General features: G+C 39.8%; 1 protein-coding gene across 2 annotated transcripts in view; it reads left to right on the top strand.

Annotated features, from left to right (window-relative positions):
* Window positions 1-436: 436 nt before the first annotated feature.
* Window positions 437-26,316, top strand: part of ARFGEF1 (ADP ribosylation factor guanine nucleotide exchange factor 1) — a 94,352-nt gene continuing 68,472 nt past the window's right edge. The window contains exon 1 of one of the 2 annotated variants that reach the window (XM_063326998.1): window positions 437-1,224. In XM_063326998.1, the coding sequence (XP_063183068.1) occupies window positions 1,101-1,224 (124 nt within the window). In that variant the 5' untranslated portion in view covers window positions 437-1,100. Of the gene's footprint in view, window positions 1,225-1,714; window positions 1,736-26,316 lie in introns of those variants that run through there. The other variant, XM_063327000.1, reaches the window with a different exon arrangement.

The following is a 26,316-nucleotide window of genomic DNA, read 5'->3' as shown; positions in this document are numbered from 1 at the left end:
GCGCTCACCCCACGCCCGAGAGCGGCCAGGATGAGGGAGGGCAGGTAGCCCGAGGGCGCGCGGCCGCAAAAACGGCACCGGGGCTCCGGCACGGCGGAGGCCGGGCCCCGTGAGGGGGAGCGGGGCCTGAGGGAGCGACACCGCGGCGGGCACCGCGCTCCCCGGGAAGGGCGGCAGGGAGCCCGGTCGCCTCCCTGCACCCTACCGCGCTCCTTCCTCCCTGGGCGGCGGAAAGCTGAGGCAGGGCCCCAGCGGATTCTCCTCAGGAGAGGCCGCGGCCAGGGATGGGAAGGCAGGTCCCCTCCGAGGGAGCCTCTTGCCCTACCCCCGTCGGAGCCCCCCCACAAGGGGCAGGTGGTGCTTGCCGGGGGAGCCTTCCTCCTCCTCCTCCTAGCGCTGGTGGCCCGGAAGGGAAGCCCTGCCCCTCCTCCTCAGCCATCTCCCAGGTGGTAGCAGCCATCTCCGTACCTCCCTCTCCGCGGCCCCGCTCCACCTGTAGCGCGCCGGCGGGGCGGGCAGAAGGCGAGCAGTTCGCCCCCTCCTCCCGCCTTCCTCCCTCCCTCCGCCCGCCCGGCCGGGGCACGGCTGCCGCTTCCTCCCGTTCCGCAGCCGTGCGGCCGCGGCCCTGACGTCGTTTCCTTCCAACATGGCGAGGGCAGGTTGTGGCTGCAGCCGCCACTGCCACCGCCGCTGCTGCTGCCGCCGCCGCCGCCGTTGCTGCTAATGGAGGCGGGTGCGGGCCGGGGGCGGCTCAGGGACTGAGCGCGTTGCGGGCGCCGTCCGCGCAGACACGCAGCAGGGGCGGGGGGGAAGGAGAAGGAAGGAGAAGGCTTCGTCCTCCCTCAGCCGCGGGGGTTGGCTGTCGCCGCCGCCCGGGCCCACCCCAGCCTCTCCTCGGGGGGAGCCTCCGAGCGGGTGTTGGGACGCGGCGGCCCTCCCTCTGAGGGAGCTCTTCCCCCGCGCCTGTCGCGGCCCGGTCCCGCGGCCTCGCCGCCTGCCCCGGCCCCTCGCAGCCCTCCCACGCCGGGAGCGGCCGGTGCTCCGCTCTCCCCTCTCCACCCCACCCCTCCTCCTCCTCCTCTCCCGGCTCGATCGCGCCCATGTATGAAGGGAAGAAGACGAAAAACATGTTCCTGACCCGGGCCCTGGAGAAGATCCTGGCCGACAAGGAGGTGAAGAAGGCGCATCACTCCCAGCTGCGCAAAGCCTGTGAGGTGGCCCTAGGTGAGGCGCAGCCCGGGGCGGGAAGGGGCGGCCGGGGGTGTGCTCCGGGGCCCCCCCTTCGCCACATTGCGCGTTTGTGTTGTGGGGAGGGAGAAGAGGAGCTTTGGGGCCTCTCTGGGCAAGCGAGCCTGGAAGGGCTGGGGGAGGTGGGGCTGCGGGCTGAGCCGCGGCACAGGTTTTGGCATCGTGTGGAGGAGGATCTGTGTGAGACTCGGGGTGGGCGCGCAGAGAGAGGCCGAGGCCCGTCCGTTGTCCCACTGCGAAGCCCGGCGGCAGCCTGCGTGCCCCACGGGCCGAGGGGAGAGAGCTTCGCCCCTCGGCGAAAGCAGCCCCGCCGCGCGCTGCCCCTCGCTGGCAGCGGCAGTGAGGGCGCTGCGGCGCCCGGCGGGCTCTCCCTCCTCCTCCTCCTCCTCCCCGCTCGCAGGATGAATAGGCAGAGAGACGGAGGCGCCGAGCTGAGCTGACCTGGAAGCAGACGGCCGGCGGGGAGGGGAGCAGGTGACAGGCAGCGGTAAGGGAGGAGGGACGGGGGAGGAAGCGGGGGTGGTGGAAAGCGAGAGACAATGACACCAGGCCACGTCTGGAGTTCAGGGACCCTTCGGAGTCGGGACGCTGTCCTCTAGAAAGGGAGAGGATGGTCCGGGAGATGTGCGAGGGCAGAGCCTTAGCCGTGCCGTTGCTGAGGGAGAGACAGCTGATGAGGAAGGGACCTTCCTTCCTGCATGGCAGAGCTGGTGCGGCCACGGAAGATGGGGGAATGTTTGCCTGCTCCGGGCTGAACAGGGTGTTGAGTTTGTGGTGCAGCTGTGTCAACACCACCTCTTCTAGAAGCGTGACAGAAGTAACCGGATAGTACAAAGCATACATACACCTTCAATAACAGGCAGCGTAAAAGGAGAATTTGGGCTTTAAAATTGTGGCGTGATGGGTCCAGGCAGGGCTTGAACCTATGTGGCAAAATATTGACGTTATTTACTGAAAGACTTCTGGAGAAAGGCCTGCTATATTTAAATAATACATAAACGCATTATGTCCCTCCCATTCTTGTGTAATTGTTTCTGGTTTTGGAGATAATTATCTTGATTTTGTGCAGTAATAATGTCTGTTTAAATGGATTTGTTTGAAGAGATAATATTAAACTGAAACTTGCTTGTTTTAAAAATGAATATAAGTAATTTCAAGCTCTTTGTTTTTTCGTCATTCTATTCTTCTTTTAAAATCCTTTTTTTTGAAAAAAAAAAAAAAGACAATCCTTTTCTTGTTTTCTTTATCTGTGAAAGACCCTGACAATTGGAGGGGGAGAAATGTCCATAGTTCAACTATTTCTTAATAATTCAAATAGATTGGAAAGAGTGTTTTCTACATTTCTCATTTATCACTAGAATTTTAATAATAAGATTTAGGCAAATGTGATTAAACTGGTATCCCTTTGGCTTTTCCATTGAATTTAGACTGTGTATCCAAGTTAGAAATAAAACAGAGAAATGTTTTCTTATTATTAAACTGAATTTGTATCCAGCCTGTATGTCATCCATAGAATTAGACACTGGTATTAATCTTGTGTTTCTGCCGTACTGTATTTCAGTAGCTTGATGTGTCTTAAGTATCATCCAAATCTCTCCAAGCACGGCTCCACTGTGTTACACAGATTGTAAAGCAAGCTGTCTAGACTGTACAGTCTGCATCTTTTATCTTGTAAACTCATTTGTGCAAGGAGACCCCCAAGCACACATCCCAGTGATTTCTGCGCTAGCTACAGCTTCATTGAAACCTTCTCCTGTGGATCTGATTGCGTGATTAGGGCTTAAATAGGAAAACAATACAGCGTGGGTATAAAAGCCAGGAAGCAGGAAAAAAGAAATACAAGATTGTGTGTATTAGCTAGTGTGTATAGAAGGGCTTCGTGAAGTTGAAAAATATCAGATGTGATGTTAATTACCATAGAGTCTTACTGAAATGAATCTTTTTTAGATTGTGGCTCCATGAAATATAGTTGGTGACTGTAAATGCAGTATGGTCCATTGTCTGGTTTTGTGTGTGATAGACAAAATTAAATTCTAAATTCAAAAGCGGCAATATATAACTCTTGTGTAGAGTAGTGCTCATGTCTGCTTTTCTTTGAAAGGTTTTCTTATAGTTAAATACAATCCTTGTTTCACATGTGGGGCAACTGGGTGTTAAAGCTGAGCTGAGATTTTTATAGCAGGATTGGAAATAGGATGCGCATGTTATGCTCTCTCCATCTAGCTCTTCATCTGTTGAGAGAATACTCCAACTGGCTGTTCCTTTGCCACCTTAAGCAAGGAGTGGCAATAAAGAAATTGTTTTGTTTTAGAGAGCAACAACATTGATGGTAAAACTTTAGAAAAATAGTAATTTAGGGTTAAGTTCAGTTTGGAGTTAACTCTGGCAAAGTCTAACTTTGAAGCTTCATTGGATTTTTAAAAATGGTTGTCAAATAAAAGGTAGCTTTTAAAAATCAGGGCAGTAATTACACATCCTCAAATCAGCATCATGTTTTTTCAGTCTGAATATTTAATTGATTAGTCTTCACTGAAATTATCTGATGTGATACAAAACTCTGCCATTGAGATCATTTTTGCCAACTGCATGACTGTAGTAAAGTGTTGCTTACTATTAGTATATCGGATATTCTAACTAGTAGTTGTTGCTAATCCAGACTCTTTTTTTGTTTCATTTTTTGAGGTGTTTTCTTCTTTTTTTGTCTAAATCCAGTGTTTACATTGTTTTGCATTGTATAGGATGAGCTGCTGTTGAAGTATTTCAGCAACAAGCAAGCAGTGCCAGAAATAATGGTATTCCTGTACCACAAATAAATAAAAACTCTGCTTTTTAGATCGAGGTTGACAATCAGTATTTTAAGAATCTTTAAGAATATCCCTTTGTCATTTTTAATCTCTATATATTTTCTTATAAACCTATGAAATTACATTCCATTAAGACTATATTTCAGCTATTTTTGATTTGTGAATTCTGAGGGAGAAAAACCCCACAACATTCCTGGTACATGTTACTGTGGAAGTCTGACCTCTGAACAGGTGTTAAGATGAGGTCCTTCTAGCATGACAATTTTTCTGGGATATTAGAAGATAAGACAGCAAAATATGAATTAAATATTGTAGCTTTAATTATGGATGCCCTTTGGTTTTTAACAGGGACAAAATTAAGCCTGATACTTGTTTCCTATATCTAATGATTCACCAGGTTGTGGCTGGTTTAATACAGAATAGTTGACTCCAAGTTTAACCTTTTTTTTCATGCAACATTGTCCTTTCTGAGAGACGTTCTCTGTATGTAAAGAACGTAACATTTCTTTCTCTAGTCACCTAATGAAATACAGCTAATTTAGAACTCCATGTTGTTTACTTGCATAGCAGCTGCTCTTGACCTATGTAAGGAATGAGTTTATCTTTAAAATTGTCCGCTTGTAGAGCACATCAGGCAGCAAGCTGACAGCAGGATTAGATTTAGATGTTCTTTTTCCCAGTCAGTTCCTTGCACTGCTTTTCTGTATTGTTTTTCATCCATATTACAGTCTAGGAAACTTTACAGTAAACATACGGCATTATGCATAGTCCATAAAGGCTCTTGGGTAAAAAAATAAATTCTCAGCTGAATTTAAAGTTTTTAATAGACTGAATAAAAACTGTTAGTGCTTTGTGTCAGAATCCAGAGTGTGGATTTGTCTGCCTGTGGAGGTGAGCTCACCTGTGGAAAGGTGAGCAAGCTGTGCAAACCAGAGTTCCCTGCTTGTATAAAGGTTGCTAGTTCAACTGCAAATCGGGAGTCAAGCAACTGTTCTGTAACGGTCCAAACTGCAATAATGTAAAATGATACAGATGTGTACCTGGTATGTACTTTAAACAAAAACATGCATGTGCTGCTTGGAATTCTGGAAGTACCAACTGAAGAGGGCTGAAGCTTAGTTTTAAAAGGTTCTTCAGTGCTCCTTGTGTTGTTGAGTCTGTCCTGCAAAAATCCTGCTGATGATGTAGGTCTCGTGCAATGTGAAAGTAACAGCTCAATTCAGTTTGTGCTGCCATTACATGCAGGCGTAGGATGATGAAGCAGCAGGATATAATTAAGCACTGAATCTTAGTTTTTCTGAAAACAGGTAACGTTTGGAGTAGAACGGAATGCAGAGGTGGCAAGATTCATCTGTATCTTTACCTGTGCAGATCTGAAAATGGCCTGGGAAAGTCTCACCTACATAATATTTTCTCTCTTACTCTTCCTGCTTCCATGTTCTGATGTCCTTTGCATATATAGATAATTGTGTTATATTATCAGAGTAAGCTAGGTTAACAGTCAATACAGAAACGCATGTACGTGTTGTGAGTGCTGGGTGCATTGAAAAAAAACCACCTTCCTAAACTAGCACAAACATTTTGAAGACCATTGTCATGTTACTCCATTGGTATTACTTTTACTGGGGGATTGTTGGACAAGCTAAATTTCTGTTTGCATTTTGGATAATGCTGTTCTCTGTAGACTACCTTCAATCTTTCATCAAAATTAGTTGTCCTGTTTTAGAAGCCAAAGCCCAAGGGTTTTTTTTAGTCTTTTCTATGCTGAATACAGAGAGATCGGTATTGTACCATTGTCTGTTGTCTGCATGTGCTATAGGCATTTATTTTTACAACATAGAAGTCACCATTGTCCATACAGAATTTATTTTCTCGTTGTAATTGTTCTTCTGAAACACTTCAAAGTAAGCAAGCAGGATAAATAGAGATTTTTTTGCTAGTACAAACCAAGTTGTATGTTTAGAAAGGAAAAAAAAATAAAATCCCTAAAAGTTGCAGCTCTCCTTCCCTCCTCTTGCTTGCTTTGCTAAGCTTGGTCTTTAATTAGCAGGGTTTCAATGTGGTTAAGATCTCATCTAGTTTTGCAAAGATTTAGAGCCTGGCTTGGTAACAGTAAGGTTTGGTTGGCCCCATAAACTGCTTTCCAGGTTGCCTTCTGCATTTGAGGTGTAAATTGCCGTTTATGTTGAATTTATGGGGCTAATTTAAGAGAAGTTGTGTATAGTGGGATGATTTATTGTCTTAAATGTAATCAGTTCTTGTCTGTGTAGAATGGCAACACCGAGGAACTTTAATCTCCCTTGAGAAAGGGGATGGTTGGCAGGGGGCACATAAGAAACACTTTTGTAGAAAACTAGGTAGAATGTATTTGGGTTGGGAAAATGTTAATGGAGAATGAGTATCAAATATTTGCCTTTTGCCTTGGAAGGAAAAAACTGGTATTTTTTTTTTTAGGTGGAACTTTGACTCCATCCTGAAATACGTCCTCAGTTAAAGCCTTTGATGTTTTGAAAGTTTTAACAATTTTCAGTATCTTTTAAAACTTAAGCTTGAAAGACTTCAACACATGTTTGTGACACAGGGCAGCTTTTAAATATCTCTGTTCTGCTGTGTATTTTGAGCACTAATTGGAATGTTGAAGCTTAAAATGGAAAGTTGTTGCCTTATGACCAGAGTGCATCTGTTTCTTATAATGAACTATCTTTACTGGTTTGTGGGGTTTTGTTCTAGTTGATCTTTTTCTGTACCCTCTTCCAGTATGTTAATCTTTTAATTGTCATCTTTTTCTCTCTTCTGTCTTGGTTCTTTTCTCCAATTAACCACTGCTGCATTTTTCTAAGGATGACAACAGTATCCGTTCTTGTGCGTCTTCTTCATATACAATTAAAAAAATATTATCTTGGCCATTGACGTCAGATTCCAGACCTTTTCTGGAGTCTTTCAGGGAATAATTGGTATTGAGCTAGTATTTTAATAATATGTTGTTAAACATGCTAACTTATTTAGTTGTCAGGGAGGATTGTCATGGTGTTTATAGGGAGGGAAGCATCAGCCAGTGGTGTTCTAATTGGTTTCTCTTACTTGTTTTTGGTGAAACCGCTGGCTGAAATCAGGGACAAAGCTAAATGGGGAAGCCTCGTCTTCTTTTGGGGCACTTGCCTGTCAGTTTTGTGTTTTTTCACCGGGGTTGATATTTTTGTCAAGTTGCTGATTAGTTAGTACTTTAAAGTAAACAAATGCTGCCAGGAGCCTGGGGAGCAAGACCAGCAAACTTGTGCGTGACTCTCATTCAATTCTGCAACAGCCAGCGGTAGATAGGCGACTCTGACTTGAATAGGCAGGGGGAAGGGAGTTTTGTGTATTCTGCCTCAAGCCGGAGAGTTTTCCTGTGTGATGTGTAAATTGGTGGTTTGCTGGGAAGGAAACAGTTTTGTCTGGGAAGGACAGCTACTGTCAGTGGAGCATCAGAGGCTGAAGTGACCTGGGAAACACAACTTTGCAGATCTGGAGGAAAGAGGGAAGTATGAAGGAAATAGACAGAATCGAGTACAAAGTGTGATAGTTCTTATTGTCAGAGGAGGCAGAACTCTATAGTGTGTGTCCGAAAGCCAAAAATATGTGACCTAGCTGTGCTAGTCGAATACAGACCAAGAACTATTCTGTGCGTAGCTGCCAGATTATTACCATGTCCTTCCCATGAGTAAATAGTAGAAGAAACTACAGGTTACTGTTAGGCAACCCAAACGTTTAAGAAAAATCACATACATACAAAAAGTCCCCAAAAAACCAGGGAAGACATAAAATACTTCTGTGGGATTTTATAGAAAGAGAATATTGTGCAAGGACAATTGAACAAATTGTAACCGGTGTGTTTTGTTTCTGTGAAAAACAGCTAGTGTCACAATTTAAAGTTGAAACAAAACCATCCCACCCCCCCAAAAAAAACCCCCAGCATATATATTTTATAGATATCTTAATGGATTGCGGGGCAGCGTTAAAAATACCTGGTTTGAGGGATGGGATAGATGATACTTGTTATATGATACTTCTCATTTTGAGTATAAATGTAAAAGAGCTGCTAAAAATAGCCCTGTCAAATCCCAAGAGTTTGAAATACCTGGCAGAACTCCCTGATTGATTTCTAATTAATCTTAGGACACTGAGAAAATTCCAAAGGGCTGGAAGACATCTACTACTGTGCCAATGTTGTTACAAGGATGAATAGGATGACCTAAGTAATTACTACTGTATTGGCCTAATGTTGATCGCAGGCAAGGTAGTGGAGTAGCTGATGTGAGTGAGAACAAAAATGCCAGTCAGCAAGGATTTGAGAAAGATTTATTCACTTTAAAATAAACAAGCCCTCTACCAGTTTGTTTTTGGGATAGATTATAAGGCATTTCCCCCACATTTTAGGCTTCTGTAACTCCTGTGTTCTTCAGTTCTTTTACATGATTAGAATTCAAAACTGCCAAACTGGTAGGAAAAGACTTGATAAAATTTAATTTGAATGGATAAATATTGACAAATTTTGTTAGCCTTTTTCCTCATTTTTCACATTGCTTCTTTCCATTGTATACATGGTTTTAGCTTTTAGGTATTATTCTGGTGTTGGGGATTTTGCTTGGGTTTCGTTTGGGGGTTTCTGGGTTTCGTTTTCTTGGTTGTTTTTCATTTTAGTTTTCAGCATGGACGTATTAGTAGAAGGTGGGGTTTTGGTTGGGAAGCAGGAGCTCTTAAAGAACTGGAAGTTTTAAGGAATCTGAGCTCTTAGTATGATGCTGTAGTCAAGAGCAGCTTCGAAGCTTGGGTAGGGAATGTGGAGATTATACTGACTCTGCACCTTAAAACTTTTAGAGTAATGTTACTCGTGGTTTCAGCAGTGTGTGGGTTTCATTATCAGTGAGATACACTTGAAAAGCCATATGAATTAGGAAGTGAAAAAAATAGAGCAAGTCTGTTGCTTCTGTTCAGAAACAGGTAGGACAACACTGGGCTGGTTTTATTCTCTGATGTTGCAAATCTTAGTATGACGTATTCTTTTCCAAAAATGTGTTTTAATTCAAGCAAAAATTGTTTCAGAGATTCCTTACATCAGGCTGTGCTTTACAGGAGTCTGTAACAGGCAGTCACACTGGATGCTTCCTCTTAAACTGCAAAAAGGATGATTCTGTTTTGGAAGTTCCTGTCTCTTGAATTAAAAAAAAAGTCATACTTGATTTTATGGGAATTTAAGCGAAACTATGTTTGTACTTTTAAACATTATACCAAGAAGATTGTGTACTTGGTGTGTTGTGGAGGTGCTGTTTGTGTGAAAGCCAAAAATGACAAATAGAGCTTTCATTTCGAGAAGGGATTTCACTTCTTCCACCTTCATCACCTGCCCACTGACTTTTTTTATTTTTTTTTTTCCCTTTTCAAGAATGATAAATTGACAAAACTTCCTGAACTGAGTGATCATTGCTGCATTCTGATGGTGTTTATTCTCTGAAGGGGCTACTTGTAGCTTTTCTCTAAGCTGTGATCGAATGTACTAGTGCTAGTGAAGGATCCCAAAGCAGTAATGTATTTGGTTGCAACATTTGATTAGATTCTTTCTGCTGTGTTGTTTTAATCTTTTGTTTCCTCCTCTGACTTTTTTTTTTTTTGAGCTTGAACGAAGAACGGTTTTTCACTAGCATTTCTGGTAGATTTAAAAATAAAAAGACAAACCCAACCCTGAAAAGCAGACTTACACTTGACCTAAGTAGTGGACACCAGCCCCTGTCTAATTTGATAAGCTGACGTGGCTGCCTGTTTCACTGGCTCAAATTCTGCTTTTTGTAGGTGTGCTCTTCTTCTGTTCTAGTATTATTAAATTTTTCTGCTAAACAGGTTTCATTCTGATTGTATTATCTAACTAGCTGTTTTGTCATGCTTGGGTAGGTTTTTTTTTTGTCTTTTATCCCAGCTTTTTATTTTAGAATCGTTTACACATTCTTAAGTAAATTTTACCAAAACCAAGGGAGTATTTATTAAGACATCTAGGGCATGATGATTGCTGTGGGCTTTTTTTTTTTTTAATTGTTGATTTCAGTTCAGAATGTTTTACTTCTGTTTTTTTTCCCCCACCAGCGTTTCTGGTACTCGTATCATGTATGCTAATGTAGTACGAGATTACATGGTTATTGATGTTATGCTATTTAATACTCGTTTTGTTCAAATGGGTAATATCTGCTGTCCAGTGCTCTTTAATCTTTTTTTCATTTAATGTATTTCTTGTGTCAGAAAAATATTAAGATATTTTTAAGACAATTGAAAATACCCACTCTTGAGATAAATGGGTTTATTCAAGCCCTCTTTTGTCGGCTCTTAAACACAGACGGAGATAGGTTTAAAAAAGATGATCCATTAATAATACAAATTCTGCACTCACTCTCTTTAGCACTTGCTGTTCTAATAATGTTAACAGGTTTTGTAATGTTATTCCTTCATTTAGAAATAAAAGTATAGTTAGGTTTGTAAATATTTCATGTCAAGAGATTTTAGTCAGTGCTGGATGCAGGGGTGTTATTGCTGCTTTGTGTGTTTACTTGACATAAATGTGGGACTCCTGAGTGTCAGTTCGCACTGCAGTTAGTTGTCAGGAATGTTTGAATGACCACTGTACTTCAACATTGCAATGTGCAGCTTTGCAGTTTGAGAGAAACTTGGGGAGAAGGTATTTTTAGAATTTTAAATTCAGATAGAAATGTTGGGTTTTACTGAAGATGTTAAATAGCATTTTATACTGCAGAGCTCAGTTGTCCAGCTGAATAGTATGAGACACGCTATTCCTAAAGTTTCAAATCTGTAAATTAAATATAAGTAGCGTGGCACTGGTTTGATTTCTTTGTTAGCTTCCCATGATGTTTTAGATTTTAAAGCTGTGCTACAAATCAACGCAGATGTACTTGCACAAAACAGTGTACTTCTAATGCAGGTATTAAGCATAAACTAATAGGAATGCCTCTTCAAATAAAGATGTTTTTTGCAAAGATGTGTGTAAAACTTAAACAAACCTGTGCATGCCTGGCAAGCGACCTTGCAGGTTATAACAGCGTGCGTAAAGGTCTGAGTGGTACTTTTGCACGGACCAAGAGTGCAGCAGCTGGCATAAAATCAGTGTTTTTCTGCAACTCAGAAACCTGGAGAATGTGGAGTCTTAACTCGGCTGGCTTCATTTGGCTAATGGACTGTGATTTCTGCAAGAATGCCATACTGGATCTTGTGCAGGGTATGGGAAAGTGGATAGGAATAAATTAACCTCTGTTTTCATTATCCTGAAATGGAAACAGACCTTTATAACTGCTGTAACTAAAATTGCTAGAATAGGACAGTTGCATTTGCATGAAAGTTTGAAAGCTGGATAAAGACTGTGTAAGCGCCTGAGAAGTACAATTAAAATTTTCTTCACCTGCAGTGAAATGAGAGACTTGGATGTTTTCCACTTGTGATTTAAGACATGACACCTTATTTTGTGTGATTATGTGTGCATAAATATGCATATAAATTGAATGCTTAGAAATTTTCCTGTAAAAAGAAATAAGTTTTCTTCTTTAAAATTGTCTCTAACACCATGGGGAAAAAAGAATGTGACGATTAGCGATGTTTGAGGGGGAGAGAAGGAAAGAAATAGAAGGGAGCTAAGCTTGAGCTCCATCCCTCATGTTGTATTGTAAAGCTAGAAACAAAATTTGGTGTTTTATTAACACTGTCTTTTATGTTGAAGGAAAAGCAGTGCTTGGGCCATTCTTTCCTTGATCGTGTCCTTTTCATGTGAAAGCAGAAGCTGCTCTGTCTCTGCTTGGTTGCTCTCCAGGCCTTTCAGTGATGAGCTTGAGGCAGGTGGGATGTCACTACGATGTTTCTTACCTCTACCCTTTGGGTAATAGTTTCTTTTATGGTTCTTTGTAGGATTTGACTTTAATAACATCCTCCACCTCCCCTACCAAACCAAAAATCCCCCCTTCCCCTTGGCCCAAAGCTGCTCTCTGAAACTGGACGAGAGGGAGGGCTGGGTCAGGATGAAATACTCTCACGAGGAAGGGAAGCATTTTAAATTTCCTTTTTAAAGAACAATAAAGTGTAGTTTTGAGGACCTTTTAAAACTAAGTTAGAGATTCTTCTACTATTTATTGCGAATATCTATAAAACTTAAAGGATACATGTAACTTTCAAGGTTTATTTTTGTATACAGCTTGCACGTGTTGGCAGTACATGCACTAATAATTCATAACACTAACTTATGTAAAAGATTTCTACTTCCACAGAGGTAGAAATGGCCAAGATACTTTTATATACCAATGACTTAATAATAGTAAATAAAAAAGCCTTGAATAGTACAGATTAGATGTAGTCTAATTAGATGCCTTATGAGTACTAGCTGGTGGTGGAAGATGTTCGCAGTTGATCACAAATAGATTGCCTAGAAATAGCCACAGAGTTATGTGCTGGCTTCTGAAATATGAAGAAACTTCCATTATTTTGATAAGACCAAATAGTTAGAAAGACCAAGTATCCTTTTATAACAGAGAAAGTGATTCTGAAAGTTCTTTGACTAACTGTTGCAGTTCATAAGGGCATTTATTTAATCACATGTCCTAAAAATGCTCTTAAGGAAGAAGTAGGAGGGGCACGATCTCAGTGCAGCAGAAAGTATTACTGTTAAATAAAAATTGTACACGTATAAAAAACTCATTTGTATAGTCAATGCAAGTCCACTTTTGCATAATAGTTTATTATGAACTCGTGGATCCAGTAAATACTGAACCGAATACCTTCGTTATCTTGTTCTTCATAGCTTTGGTAAGCAATGGTAAAAGAAGCACTTCCTTGTAACAGTGCGCAACATGGGTAGAGTTAACGATATTGTGTAGTGGTGACCTTTTAAAGTAGTCTTCCATTTGTCTTCTGCTCAGCAACTGAGAATTTAAGTAATTAAGTAATTACTTAAGAAATTAAGTAATTAAAGTATGAGTAGTTGTCTTAATTTAAGCAGTCTGCACTTTCAAAAATACTTCTTTTGGATGTAAATAGAAGATAGGAGATGGAAAATAAAGGTTTCATTGTATTAATAATCTAACGTATACCTGCTGTACTGAAGGCAGCCACACTGGAGCTTTCAGAGTACTATAATACTCATATTCTTACTTCTTGTGTCCTTTCAAGCATCTTAGCTTGAGCTACTTCAGAATCTAATGATGAAATCAGGACTTTAATAATAGTGTGATCACTTTGAAAGCTTCATTTGAAAGATCTCACATCAGGACTTCTGATTTAAAGTTTGAGCTTTCTATTACAAATACAGATTTTTGTTTCAATGAAAATTGCAAAGTTGATATGGTTGTAATCTTTTTAGGGGAGCATACTATAGATGTAAAAATAAACTTAAGTCCATGCTTTTTTGTTTTCCAAATTTTTTTTTTCCTCTGTCAAATTATAGAGAATCATTAAATTGTCGTCTTCTAGCTATCTTCTTGTATCTGGTAAAGATGATGATTTTCTTATGATTCAGAGCTATGGCGAGAGGGAAGTGGCATAGTGCTTTTTTAATTAGAAGGTTGCCAGTAGTATAATTCATGTATAGACTGACATGTGACCTTTAAAGTTGTAGTGCTTGAAATGGCTAAGAGTCTTGCAATGTCATGTGCTTTGCTTCTTGTCTTTTTATCCCTACTTGCAGATTGCTTTTGAAGTTACTGTGGTGAGAAGGCTACTTAATGGGAATATGGGGTTTTTTTGGCCACTTCTCAAGGTACCATGAGTTTACAGGGATCTTATATTTAAGCCTGAAATAAAGCTTAGTAATTTCCAACTTCTAAATTACCTTTTAAACTACCCATTTCCAAAAGGACAAAAAATAATTGCAGTCAGATATCCACAGCAAGGATGGAGGTTAAAAATAAAATGTAGATTTTTCCCATATTACGAAGGGATCTTTTAGTTTGATTCTAGCTGTTCTTAGAACATCATGCTGCACAAGAGCTTACTGTCCTCGGTTGTATCTAATCTTTGACGATTCACAGTATGTGAAACTTTCTCGTAGACATTGAAAACTTTATAGCAAATGATTGCACCTGTCATCAGGATGATAGTCAAAAAGCATGAAGGTTCACTTTTTGCAGGATGTGGGAAGGGTTAGTATGTACATAGTTTGATCAGTTTTAACTCTGGATTTTTTTTTTTTTTTTTAAAAGATTCCAGCAGTCAAAATAAACACCTACTTTGAGGTATATATACTCACATACCTGGCTTAGAATAATCATCGTTATATGCTAGGATTTATTTTATTCCATGAGTGTTCTGTATGTGCATCACAGCCATTTAATGCTTTGTATGCTTGCGTTCATGGAGGGGACAGCAGAGGTGTACGTGCTTTTCTTACCTTGAGTAAACTGTGAAACTTGAGTGGTGACTTCAATGTATGTGACAGTAGTTTGTAGTAGCTGGTTATACTTTAAAAAGTATGGAGTAAGTACGCATCATCATTGCTATGCATATGTGCCTACTCCTGAAAAAAATCTTTTAAGAAAAAATAAGAATATTTGAAGGATTGTGTTACATGACAAAGTATTACTGAAGAGGTGGGCTGTGTGAAAAGTGGATGTGTAGCTTTTGTTCATACTGCCAAATCAGCTAGAAACAAGACTGAGAAACATAATGACGGTCTTGTTCTGCGGCGGCAGCCTGTCCTTGCCAGAATAAATACAAAGCGTTAGTAAAACATTTATTTCAGTCTTCACCAAGCGAATGAGCAAGTAGAACACAGTAGAAAATAACAGAGAAGTCTCAAGAAGTAGTTTCATCAACAGGTATCTATGTCAAAACCAGATGTGTGCTTGCTTATATACGAATGCCAGAAGTCTTTGAAAATGAACAGCTGAAATATTGGTGGTTTTAGTATGAGGATGCTGTTTTAACAGGCCAGGAATGAGGAGGGATAATCTGTGGAAGAGTCTTAATTTCATAGCATTAATTATATAGGTATGAATGTTTAATTTGCTGTACCATACAGAAAGCTTAGTCATGTTGGGTAAATAAATCAACTGTGTTGACAGGTAACGTTCAATTAAGATGTATTGAGCAGCTCTTGAGTTCTTATTGAGTGCTACCTAGGAACTGGTTTAAGGTGTAACAACTGAAGAGCTGGTCTGTATAGTGAGCATTCTCATCGTTACATGCTCAAACATATGCTCAAATATGTACAAATTCAGCTTCATAGTGGTCATGAAAAAGACTCAGCACATATTTTTTATTTCAAAAAGAGTAGTACAGGATTGAGGACCCATGGAAGGGAGCAAAATTGGAGCTAACATGGTGATTCTTTGTCACATGTTTTATTAACAGAATAGGTGTATACTAGCTACTGATAAAAGTGTATGAAAAGCCTGCAATAAAGTCGGTATGAACAAATAACAAAGAAGAAAACACACCCATATCTGTATGGCTTGTACATGATAATGGTATCATAGAAGCATTTGGGGAACATATTGAAGGAGACCAAAATATATTATTTGCCTTGTTGATGTGTATGGAAGCTGAGGAAATTTCCTATAGTGGAAGCACGGGGAATGAGTGAGAAAAAAATTCCCAATTTGAAGTTTAAACCAAAGTTCATATTAACTCATTACGATTAGGAGTTTTTAAAGGTTCTCTAATCTGAAATTGCTGAACTGTTTAATAAAGCATGTAATATTAAAATTTCATTAACTGCTAAGAAAAGAATGGGAAGTATGGAGAGGTGTCTCAGTTCTGTAGATGTTTGTGGTTTTTCGAGGTCAATTGTGAGGTGACAAAGATTGACAAAAGAAAATATTTAATAGAGTGAAAACAACCTGTTAAAGCCCACAGTTGTGCTGTACTGACCCACTTCTTGATAAAATGGCAGAAGCTGGGTGTTGATAAATACAAACTCTTCCATATGAGTGGAAGAGGGGAAGAGGAAATCAGTCTAAATTGTACATGCACAAACACAGGCTCTAAGTAAGACTTTTATCATTGAGGGGGAAAGAATTGGATGATGTGAATGATTCCATCAAAATACTGATTCCTTTGTCAAAAAGACAAATACAAAAACAATGGAGAAAAAAATGAAGCTGTTACCACTTTATAAAGATACCGTGCATTCCATGTGTAGTTACGTTCTCTGCTGCCTTCGGAAGAGGCAGTGGACTTAGAAATGATGCATTAGAAGTCAACAGTGATGATTGAAAATATGGAATGTCTTCCAGAAGAGATCAAGCAGACTATGCCTCTTGTTCCCTGAGGGGAAAAATGAAGAAGATGGACGTAAAGGAACTTTGTAAGATTTTAAGTGAGAAAGAGAAGAGAGAATGATTGATTGTAATTTCTGTCATGCAGATCTGGAGATCCTGTAAAGAACTCAGCTTATTTAAAGTAATGCAAAAAAAATACTCTTTTCTGCAGCTTATAATTATGTTGATCCCAGAAGTTTAAATGGTTTAAAAAGTGATTAAATGAAAATTTAGCGAGAGTTGTCAAACCTGCAGGAACGGTCTTCGTGCAGGAAGAGTATAAGCCGCAGATGGGTAGATGCTGGTAGGAGGGGACTATTGCAGCATTCTTGCCCTGCTTTTATGATCTGCATTTAATTAAGCATATGCTGTTGGCCACTTGTGAAAGCATAATATGGGCTAGATATCAAAGGTTTAAGAAAAATTTGCTCTTCTTGTATCTTTCTTTCCAATACAGTCTGGTGGTTTTAGGTTTGATTTCTGTGTTTGTTCCCCGGTTCTCAAAGTTTACATGAGCTTTTGGGCTGGGTAGTGCAAAAGCTCAAAAATGTTTATGCTAAATTTTCTTTATTATTATTATTATGTTATATATTAAAATGCATGTTAAACTACAAAGGAAAAAGAAATCCGTGTTCTTAACTAAGTGGACTAGAGCTACTGCATGCAAAGTGTCTTATGACATGGAATGATGATGAAAATACCAGCTTCCTCGGAATGGCATCATGAACTGAAGATACGCTAATTCTGGAATTAAACTTTGTGAGTAGGTGTAAAAAGCTGTGTTATATCTGAAGTAGGAAGAACAGAATGCTTGTATAACACAAGGAGAGCTCAACTGCTGCAAAATACCCTGCAGCTTTATTTTCCAGTTTATATTTGGTTAGCCCTTAAAAATTTCATACATAAATAACCCAAGTACATAAGTGAAAAAATAGTCTTTTTTCTTTGTTTGAATTTCTGTCATAATTCCTGTAAATACAGCACTTTATGTTTACAACTGTAATAATGTTGTTAAAATGTGAGAGTATTGATGCTGAGGAAAAATTGAGAAAGTGGCTTTGTGACATAAACTAGTGTTTCTCGTTCATCTGTTACGAGGTTGTTGATTCTGTCATGGGAGCCTAAACTCTTGAAACAGGACTGAGTTAGAGAGTAAGATGCTTAAGGTTAGGGGCCTTCATATGTGTCAGATCTCTTGTATTCCACTGATGATATTGATCAGCTCTCTGCTGGCTTTGGAGAATGCCTGGTCAATCCCGAAGCACGCCTCCCTGCTGCTCTGCTGCACACCTTCCTCCGCTGTTGATTGCACTGACAACTGGCACTTAGAAGAGGTCAGGCAGATAGCACACATAAAAACACAGAGGTTCAAACATCTTATTTATCAAACCGAATCCTACCTTGAATAGGACATTTTGTGTTTTTAGATGTAGCTTCTGTTGGATGTTTGGGATGCCAATTAAAAATGTTAATTAAATTTTAAGAGTTACTCAGAGATCTGTTCCTGTTAAACCTCTTACTTATCACATTGTATGACTGCAAGTGACTGCTGAAGAGGTGTTCGCATGTAACAAGTCTTTTGGAAACGTGTAGAGTCAAGTCATAGAGGCATCTAGATTGAACGGGACCTGTGGAGATCCTGTGGAGATCATCTGCTGAAAGCAGGGCCTTAGATCAGGTTGAGAGCCCCGTCAAGCAGTAGTGGAAGTAATTCCAGTGAGGCAAACTCTACTGCTTCTCTGTGTGGCCTGTTCATTGTTTAGATGTTACCAAAGGTAATAAATAGGCAGTGGTACATCAGACTGTGCAGAAATTTCTCTCTTGCAGGGACAGATATGGTGGAAGAATCAAGCAATTACATTGCAGAGGAGTGAGACAATTTCTTACTATCAGGTCTTTGTGTTTTTGAGTCAGGCTGTTTGTGTTTGCCTGCTTTGAACTTAAAGGTCAGACTTAGAGATGATCGTCAGAGAAAAGCTCATTGTGTCCTTTTAGATGAGTTATAAATCACAGGATTTTGTTCTGGATATATTTAATTTCAGAGATGCTTTTTCAGACAGATGGAAATGATTTGATTGAAAACGCTTTCCCTATTTCGAATGTAATTTTGTGTCTGCAAAATTTGTTTCTGCTTCTGTCATCTTTGTATTTTGGCAGAAATTTACACTTTTCCAAGCAGTGTATGAAGGATGTTCTTGAGTTTCTGATCTTAAAAATGAAGGAGACATACTCTGTTGGGGATGGTGGTGAGGAAGGCCAGCTTGACATGAAGAGGCACAATATGCATCACCACAAGCTTCCTTTCTTTGTAAGAAATTATGATACACTTCTTTCTTATCTGACATTGATACATGATACAATTCTTTCTTATCTACCCATTTTCACCAGAAATATCATACATAATCAATTCTTCCATTTGCCTGTATTCACGAGTTGCAATTTTACCTTAAAAATAAAAAAGAAGAATCTATGGTGTGTTTGAGTAGATAGGAGTACTTTTCATGAAGAGTTTATCAGCATGTCTGCAACAGTGGTAGAGGCTGGAAATTTATTAGTATTCTGATTACATGTTCAGTCATGACCTATCTTCTGATTCAAGCTATTAGTTAAATGGTTGTGGTGTTTCTTATGTTCGGCTGAGTTAAAACTTCCTCTTTGAGTTATAGATTACATCTAGGGAGTAAAAATCATATTATATATGGAGATGGGGTGTCTGTGCATGCATATATACATATATAGAAAAAAAATGAGAGATGTATAGTCTTAAATTTCTGCTTTCTACTGAGAATCTGAAATGGCTATTTTATATTGAGTGCTCAAAGGGAAAAATATAAAGACATAGATCCAAGTTAATTTCTTAAAGATAGCACCAGAAGAACTGAGGCTGCTTTTGACCGCTCTACATTTCAGAGGGCAAAGTATCAAGCTGCTGTGGCAAATTAAGATTATAGATGATTCATCATCTCTAGAACTAGGCAGATGGCGTTTCACAATCTAAAACAGCAGAGCTACTGGCTTCCTTGTGGTTTTGAGAAAGCATAAACCCACCACGCTCCGGGAGTTCTTACATGCAGTACAAGCTACAATTTTGCTGACCGAAGCAAATATTCACTCAAATGAACTAGTGAATATTTTAGAAAATTGGTAGAGGAGGAATGGCTGTATTGAGTCTCTCTTCAATACTTCCTATTGAGAATTTTTGCCTGTCCTGATTTTTCACTGTTTTCTCTTTGATGAATATGCTGAGAAACTGATGTGTCCCATCAGTTGGATCAGGTAAACAATGGGGGGTGGGGTGGGAGGCCAGTTATCCAGTTATCTTGCACTGACTATTCTAGGGAAAGCGGTGGAGTTACATATTATTTCAAACCATTAAATTCTATCACCCCTCAAAGTTTACTCTCCCCCCCTTAAATTTGAAAACTAATTCAATTAGTAGATTCCTGATTCTTTCTAGTGGAACTGTAGGTAAGAACTTGACATGCATAGAGTGCTTTGTAACGTTGGGCTGCAATAACAGAGGGGATGTAAATATAAACTCGCTTCTATAAAGAATTATGCTGATTATAATCCCTATTTTATGAAATTTGTAATTGGTAATTAGTTTCTTTTGCCTTGTTGTGGGTTACTTAGATGGCAATTGTGATTCTTGGCAAGAATATTTGAAAAATCAATTATGGAGGCAGAAAAGCCAGGGGAGGGGGGCGTTGTCTCCAAAGACTTGTGATGCTTTTCTTAGTCCATCATGTTGGTATTTTCATGAGACAGTTGGTAACAACCTTTTTGTATACTGATCTGTATATTGTATACCATTGTACTCAGTTGGTAAAATTGCTTTTTCTGTAAATTACAGTTATTCTGATCTGAATAATTGTAGTATATCCTTTGATCAGACTCTTATAGGGGGTCTGTCTTAATCTGGTTGTTTCTCTGCAGTGTTTTGTCGTCTTTATTCTTTAGTAAAGAAATAAATTACCTCCCTCGGCACATGGTTTCATGTTGAATTTAATTTTCTGTTCTTTCTGTGATTCCAGTCTGTTACACTTAACACCCCATATTTCCACAGCAGTAGCAGTAATCCTGGCTAAAGCTTTTGTTTTCTTCCCCATCCCACCCTTAGCCACATGGTAAAACCAGATGAAGGAACCGATCCATATTTTTTAAAAAAGTTTTAAACTTTAACTTAAAAGCTTCAACTTCTACTTTCTTAATCCAGTGTCAGTTTTCAACTGGTAAGCGCCCTCTGCAGTTTTATAGTAGGCATGCGCAGACAGTTGTGCTGGCATAACATAGATGACGTAATCAGGAGGAAAGGGATGTTAATTGTCAAGATTTGTGCCCTTTAACACAATTGAACAAGTTTTTCTTGCTGAGAAGTCTTTCTTTGTTCTGAGTAGTAGCTGACTACTCTGTATACACACATCCCTTACTTAATAAAGAAACATTATTGTCTTTGCAAAATTACTTCATTATAAAAAATTCTAATGCTGATGAAACATAGTGGCTAAACTTCATACAGTTTTGCAGTGTATTTATTCCAGTGCGCTTGTGGGCATACACTGCAATCAATGGGCAATTCTGTTCCAGCTCTTCCTTCCTGAAACATGTGATGCACATGAGGTGTGGCAACTCGTGATTGCGCAGCTCTACAGTGAGTTGAAATGGCTCACTGACCCATTAGAAACTAAATTATCAACCTATTGAAACTTTGTGCCTTTGTAGTGATGTGTAAGGAGTGTGCAAGTAAGCATGAAGAGACATATGGAATATGGAATAGGAGGAACCACCTCTTTTCGTGGTCACCCACAGTTGGATTGGATTAAAACGTATTGGAAAACTGCACCTTTAAGCAAGATCCTTTCTATAATCTGGTTAGGTGCCTATGTATTTGGTGAGCAGCCAAATTGCTTGTATACTAATGCACCTTTTCAGCAACTTGTTCTGCGGGTTCTAAGCGTGAAACCAATATGCAGGGCTAGTGGGAGGAGGTATCAAAAAAGGCTAAACCAAGGTATTTGAAAGGTATGCCCTGCTTGATTAAATAAATGTAGATGGCTATCCTCTTCTTGTAACTGTGTTTAAAGTTGTATATACAGAGTCCACTTCCATTCTTTGATTTTGATCCAGGTATAAGAAATGTCTTTAAGGGGTGAAGACACAAGTTTGAATACTGCTGGAGTTTGCTGTACATTTAAGGATGGGAGATCCATATAATACTGAGGGGAAGCAGAGGGATTTCCTGCTGCAGAAAATGAGCTTTTCAGCCACAAGTTAGAATATAAATGCTACTAATAATGACTACAATTCAGTTATCCTGGGCAATGTGTGACCTATATGTCTGCACCCTTCCTCTTCTTCCCAAGTCAGTGAAGCAACTTGACAGTAGTTTCAACTCGGTTTAGCAAGTAGAAAGATTATTACAGAAAATCTAGTCATAAAGCCCCATTGGATCGAATAATTCTGAATTAATTTTAAGCAGAATGAGGTCCCTAGAGTAGTCTCTTCTTTTGCGTAGATTTGCCAGTGATTCTGTTTGAAAATGTCATACCTAATGAGCTGAAGGAGCAGGTAGTAAGGTTGCCTGAGGTGGAGACGGGTTGTGCATTCAGGTTTCTGAAGCTACACCAGAGTTGCATATTCCTAAATGATATTATATCACGAGCAGGGATGGTGAGAAGCTGTAGCTCTGTATGAATGACTGTCTAAAAAGAAAATTAACTGAGAAAATGGCTTCACAGATAAAAAGCCCAATAAGGATCGTCAGACATATAGTTACTGATTTTGGAATCGCAGGTGGAGAAATACTTCAGTAAGATTTGCTGTAAACCTTTAACATACCTAACGGCATAAGAAGTAATAACAACATATAACGTACCTTTCTTATATTAGTACTCTCTTCAGAGGATTAGTGTCTTCTGAAATTGAAGCACCTAATCTATACAAAGTTTGTGTTCGTTGCTTTTGGGTTTTTACTTTGTACATTCTCATGAATATTCTGTGCATGCTTCAAAGGTTGCTACTCTGTGTTTTTCTAAGCTAATGAGATATGACTTAGTATTTCAGTTGATTAGAGGGTTTTAGGGTTTTGTAGAGCACAAGAAGAAGGACCTAACATGGAGTTTCATCAAGAGTTGTCAGACTCAAAATATAACTGCGGTTTGGAATGCTGCTTCTTAACTAGTGCGATTAGTCTGTGCTTCCTTAGTTATTCCCTCAATACCTGTAAACATAAAGTTGCAGCAGCATAATACATTGGAATGGAAAGCAAGTGGAAGTGTTCAAACATCTACTCTTAAAGTTGTTTTGTTTATCTGTACAAGAATTATTTGCTATAATTTAAACGCTACATGAAGACCACACCAGTGCCTTAAATCTGCATGGAGCTTTGCTGTTTTCCGTCCATGTGCTGTAGCTGTGTGAGCTGCAATCTTGCAGGTAGAGGAAACCAAGTAGAATGAAAGGTTAATTGACCCCAGCAAACAACAACAGTTACAAGAACGTAGCTGAGGGTCTATGCTGAAGACTGGGCTCGGGAATTTTGAGGGGAAAGAAACACTCGTGGTATTCTACAAGGGGGAAAATGTACACAGGTGAAATTCGCACTTTGCTATATGTGCTTGTGTTTGTATTTTTTCCAGTCCTTTTTCTCTTCAGGTTATCTTGCTGGATTAAAACAAAGAACAAAACCTGCACTCCTAAAGAGGCTATCAGCCTCTTCATGGACTCCCACAAATAGGATTTTTTTGTCCATTTTGTAGTCACTGTGTTCAGGAGGATTTGAGGGAAGGGAGGAGAGATGTCTGTGCATCCTGGAAGCTATGATGGAGAAAGCCGTTTATAGGATTTTCAGGAAGACACAGTGCTATGATATGCATCTTTGGAATACCATTTAAGGAACAATTTCAGCTTGCATAGCGAGTGGTTTCTTCTGCAGGCTACCTGAAATACCGATCATTTCAGTACCATCTTCCTATCATGGATTCCCATACACTATTACCAGTTTTAGGCAAGTTAACCTGATTTGATAATCTAGGAGAATCACAGAATTGTACTAAACTGTTTAGTTATTCTATGGTAATTTGAAATCCCAGTTTGGTTTTTTATAAAGCTTTCATTTTTTGTCTGTTTGCCATTTACATACACTGATACGGATTAACATTCAGGGTAGATGTATTAAAAGTTACTGAAAGTTAATAACACTGCTACAGTTAAGAAAGAAACGGCGAGGAAAATAGCATAATCTAAGTTTGCTAGTTACTCTTCTCTATACATCTTCAAAACAAGAAAACATATTGAAACTGGAGTAGTTTGGTTTGTCAGAGTTAGAAGTGTTGTGTGAGGCAGAGGCTCTGGCAGAGCAAGAAGAGTGAGCAGCTGGAAGCCTGGAGAAGATTTCTATGCAGTGTGTGTGCTTGACACCCTTTGTCTCTTACCAAATCCTCAGCTTTGTGTAAGACCTGTAAGGGTTTTGGATGTTATGAACAATGTTTAGGTGAGAACCAAGTGCAAATTTGCAGCATGTATCTTTATGAAACTAGCTGTTTTTTCTTAGACATACTGACATTGCAGAAGTTGCCCACAGAGATCATCACGTCATCATAGTCTGAATATGGTGGACCTTGAGTTGAAAATGGCTGTTTCTCCAGTTCTGTTGTTTGGACTCCTGATACATACCTAATTATTTTGGTTTTTTTCTGAAGTCTGTTATTTACTTTTCATAGAATCATAGAATCTTCATGGTTGGAAAGGACCTTTGAGATCAAGTCCAACCATACACACACAAAAAAACCCCCTACAATCTCTGTCACTAGAGCATGCCCTGAAGTGCCAAATCTACATGTTTCTTAAATACCTCTAGGGATGGTGACTCAACCACCTCCCTGGGCAGGCTGTTCCAGTGCCTGACCACTCTTTCAGTAAAGTAATTCTGCTGCAACTTCAGACCATTTCCTCTGGTCCTGTCATTATTCACCTGGGAGAAGAGGCCAACACCCACCTCTCTACAACCTCCTTTCAGGCAGTTGTAGAGGGCAATGAGGTCTCCCCTCAGCCTCCTCTTCTCCAAGCTAAACATGCCCAGCTCCCTCAGCCTCTCCCCATATGACCTGGTCTCCAGACCCCTCATCAGCCTGGTGGCTCTCCTCTGGACATGCTCCAGCACTTCAGTGTCCCTCTTGTACAGAGGGGCCCAGAACTGAACACAGTACTCGAGGTGAGGCCTCAACAGCGCCGAGTACAGAGGGATGATCACCTCCCTGCTCCTGCTGGCCATGCTATTCCTGATACAAGCCAGAATGCTGTTGGCCTTCTCGGCCACCTGGGCACACTGCTGGCTCATGTTAAGCTGGCCGTCCACCAGCACCCCCAGGTCCTTTTCTGCCGAGCAGCTTTCCAGCCACTCTTCCCCAAGCCTGTAGCGTTGCATGGGGTTGTTGTGACCAAAATGCAGGACCTGGCACTTGGCCTTATTAAACCTCATACAGTTGGCCTTGGCCCATCGATCCAGCCTGTCCAGGTCCCTCTGTAGAGCCTTCCTACCCTCGAGCAGATCAACACTCCCACCTAGTTTGGTGTCATCTGCAAACTTACTGAGGGTGCACTCAATCCCCTCATCCGGATCATCAATAAAGATATTAAACAAAACTGGCCCCAGTGTTAATGCTTAATTTAATGTTCATTGTTCATGTTCATAAATTCAATGTTAATTTAATGTGTTAGTGTTCAGTGTTAATGCTTCCTGTACCTTAGCTGAATAGGTAGAAGACTTCTTATTTTTAACACTGCTTGAAGCTAAGAGATAGCACATATCAAGAAAAGAAACAAGTTTTGAATATTTATTTAGAAATATATTCTAAAAAACCTTTTTGGGGGAAAACTTCCTCAGTATGATCTGCCTGGAATTCTGTCTCTTTGAGGGAGAGATTGTTTTGGGGACATTTTTTATTCCTGTCACATTTATATGGCTTTAGTGTTGTGAGTTCAAACTTATTAATTATTTTTTTTAATTAAACTATCAACATATATGTAATAATCTTATTACATAGTTGGGAATATAGTTAATTAAAGTTCTCTTCAAATAAATATTGAATTTCTAGTTTTATATTACTTACAGTCTAGCTAACTTTATCTAACATTTTTAAATTTAATTTAGACTGCTGGGTCTTAGAGGGTTTCCGTATACCGTGACATGGAGAAGGACAGTTTCAGTATTGTTAATGATGAAAAATTTGGGGGTTTTTAATCCCTCGGTTGCCACAATGTTTTGTATGATATTGGAGACAGTCACTAGAATGCTTTGATGGAAGGAAGCAAGCCAAGTCAATTCAAGCAAAGCCTTTAATGTTCTAATAGGATTTCACTTTTTTTTTTTTTCAAATATAGATATCGATATAATTTAAATTTCTCTTCATTGCATGTTCCTTGGATCTCATCCACCTGCTCTGACTTGAAAGAATTGTATTCAAATGGCTTCCTTCTCACAGTAGTCTTCTAAGGTATAAATGACGTGAGCTCCAAACGTTGACTTTATTTCCTTGGAATATTGCAGCCTGTGCTGCTTTGGCCGGTTCTACCTTCTGATTATCTGGGATGGTTACAGTTCTTTAAAATGCTGCTCCTTACTAGCTTAAATTCATTATATATTTAATACCCTTTTTTTGTTGTTGTTATAATATGGTTATGATTTTTTGTCATCTGCATACATTTTTGGCATTAAGAAGAATTAGAAAATCCGATTTTATTTTTTTCAATACTAAGTGGAAGAGTAGCTGCTTCTGCCACTTCCCCAGTGAGCAGAGGAACAGGCGTATACAGTTTGGATGTAATTTTTATGAAGTAATTTCTTTTTTTCTTTTTTACAGTGAAAATGCAGGGTATTTTCTGTTCCAATCAATTTACTTTCAATTACGTAAATAAAGTTTAATTCTGATGTTTACTCTGAATATTAGTCTTGAGATGTGCAGATCCTTGTAGAATTGAGACTTACTCAT

Source organism: Chroicocephalus ridibundus, chromosome 2 (genome assembly GCF_963924245.1).
Source record: "Chroicocephalus ridibundus chromosome 2, bChrRid1.1, whole genome shotgun sequence".
Lineage (NCBI taxonomy): Eukaryota > Metazoa > Chordata > Aves > Charadriiformes > Laridae > Chroicocephalus > Chroicocephalus ridibundus.
This window is presented reverse-complemented; position numbering and strand designations above follow the sequence as displayed.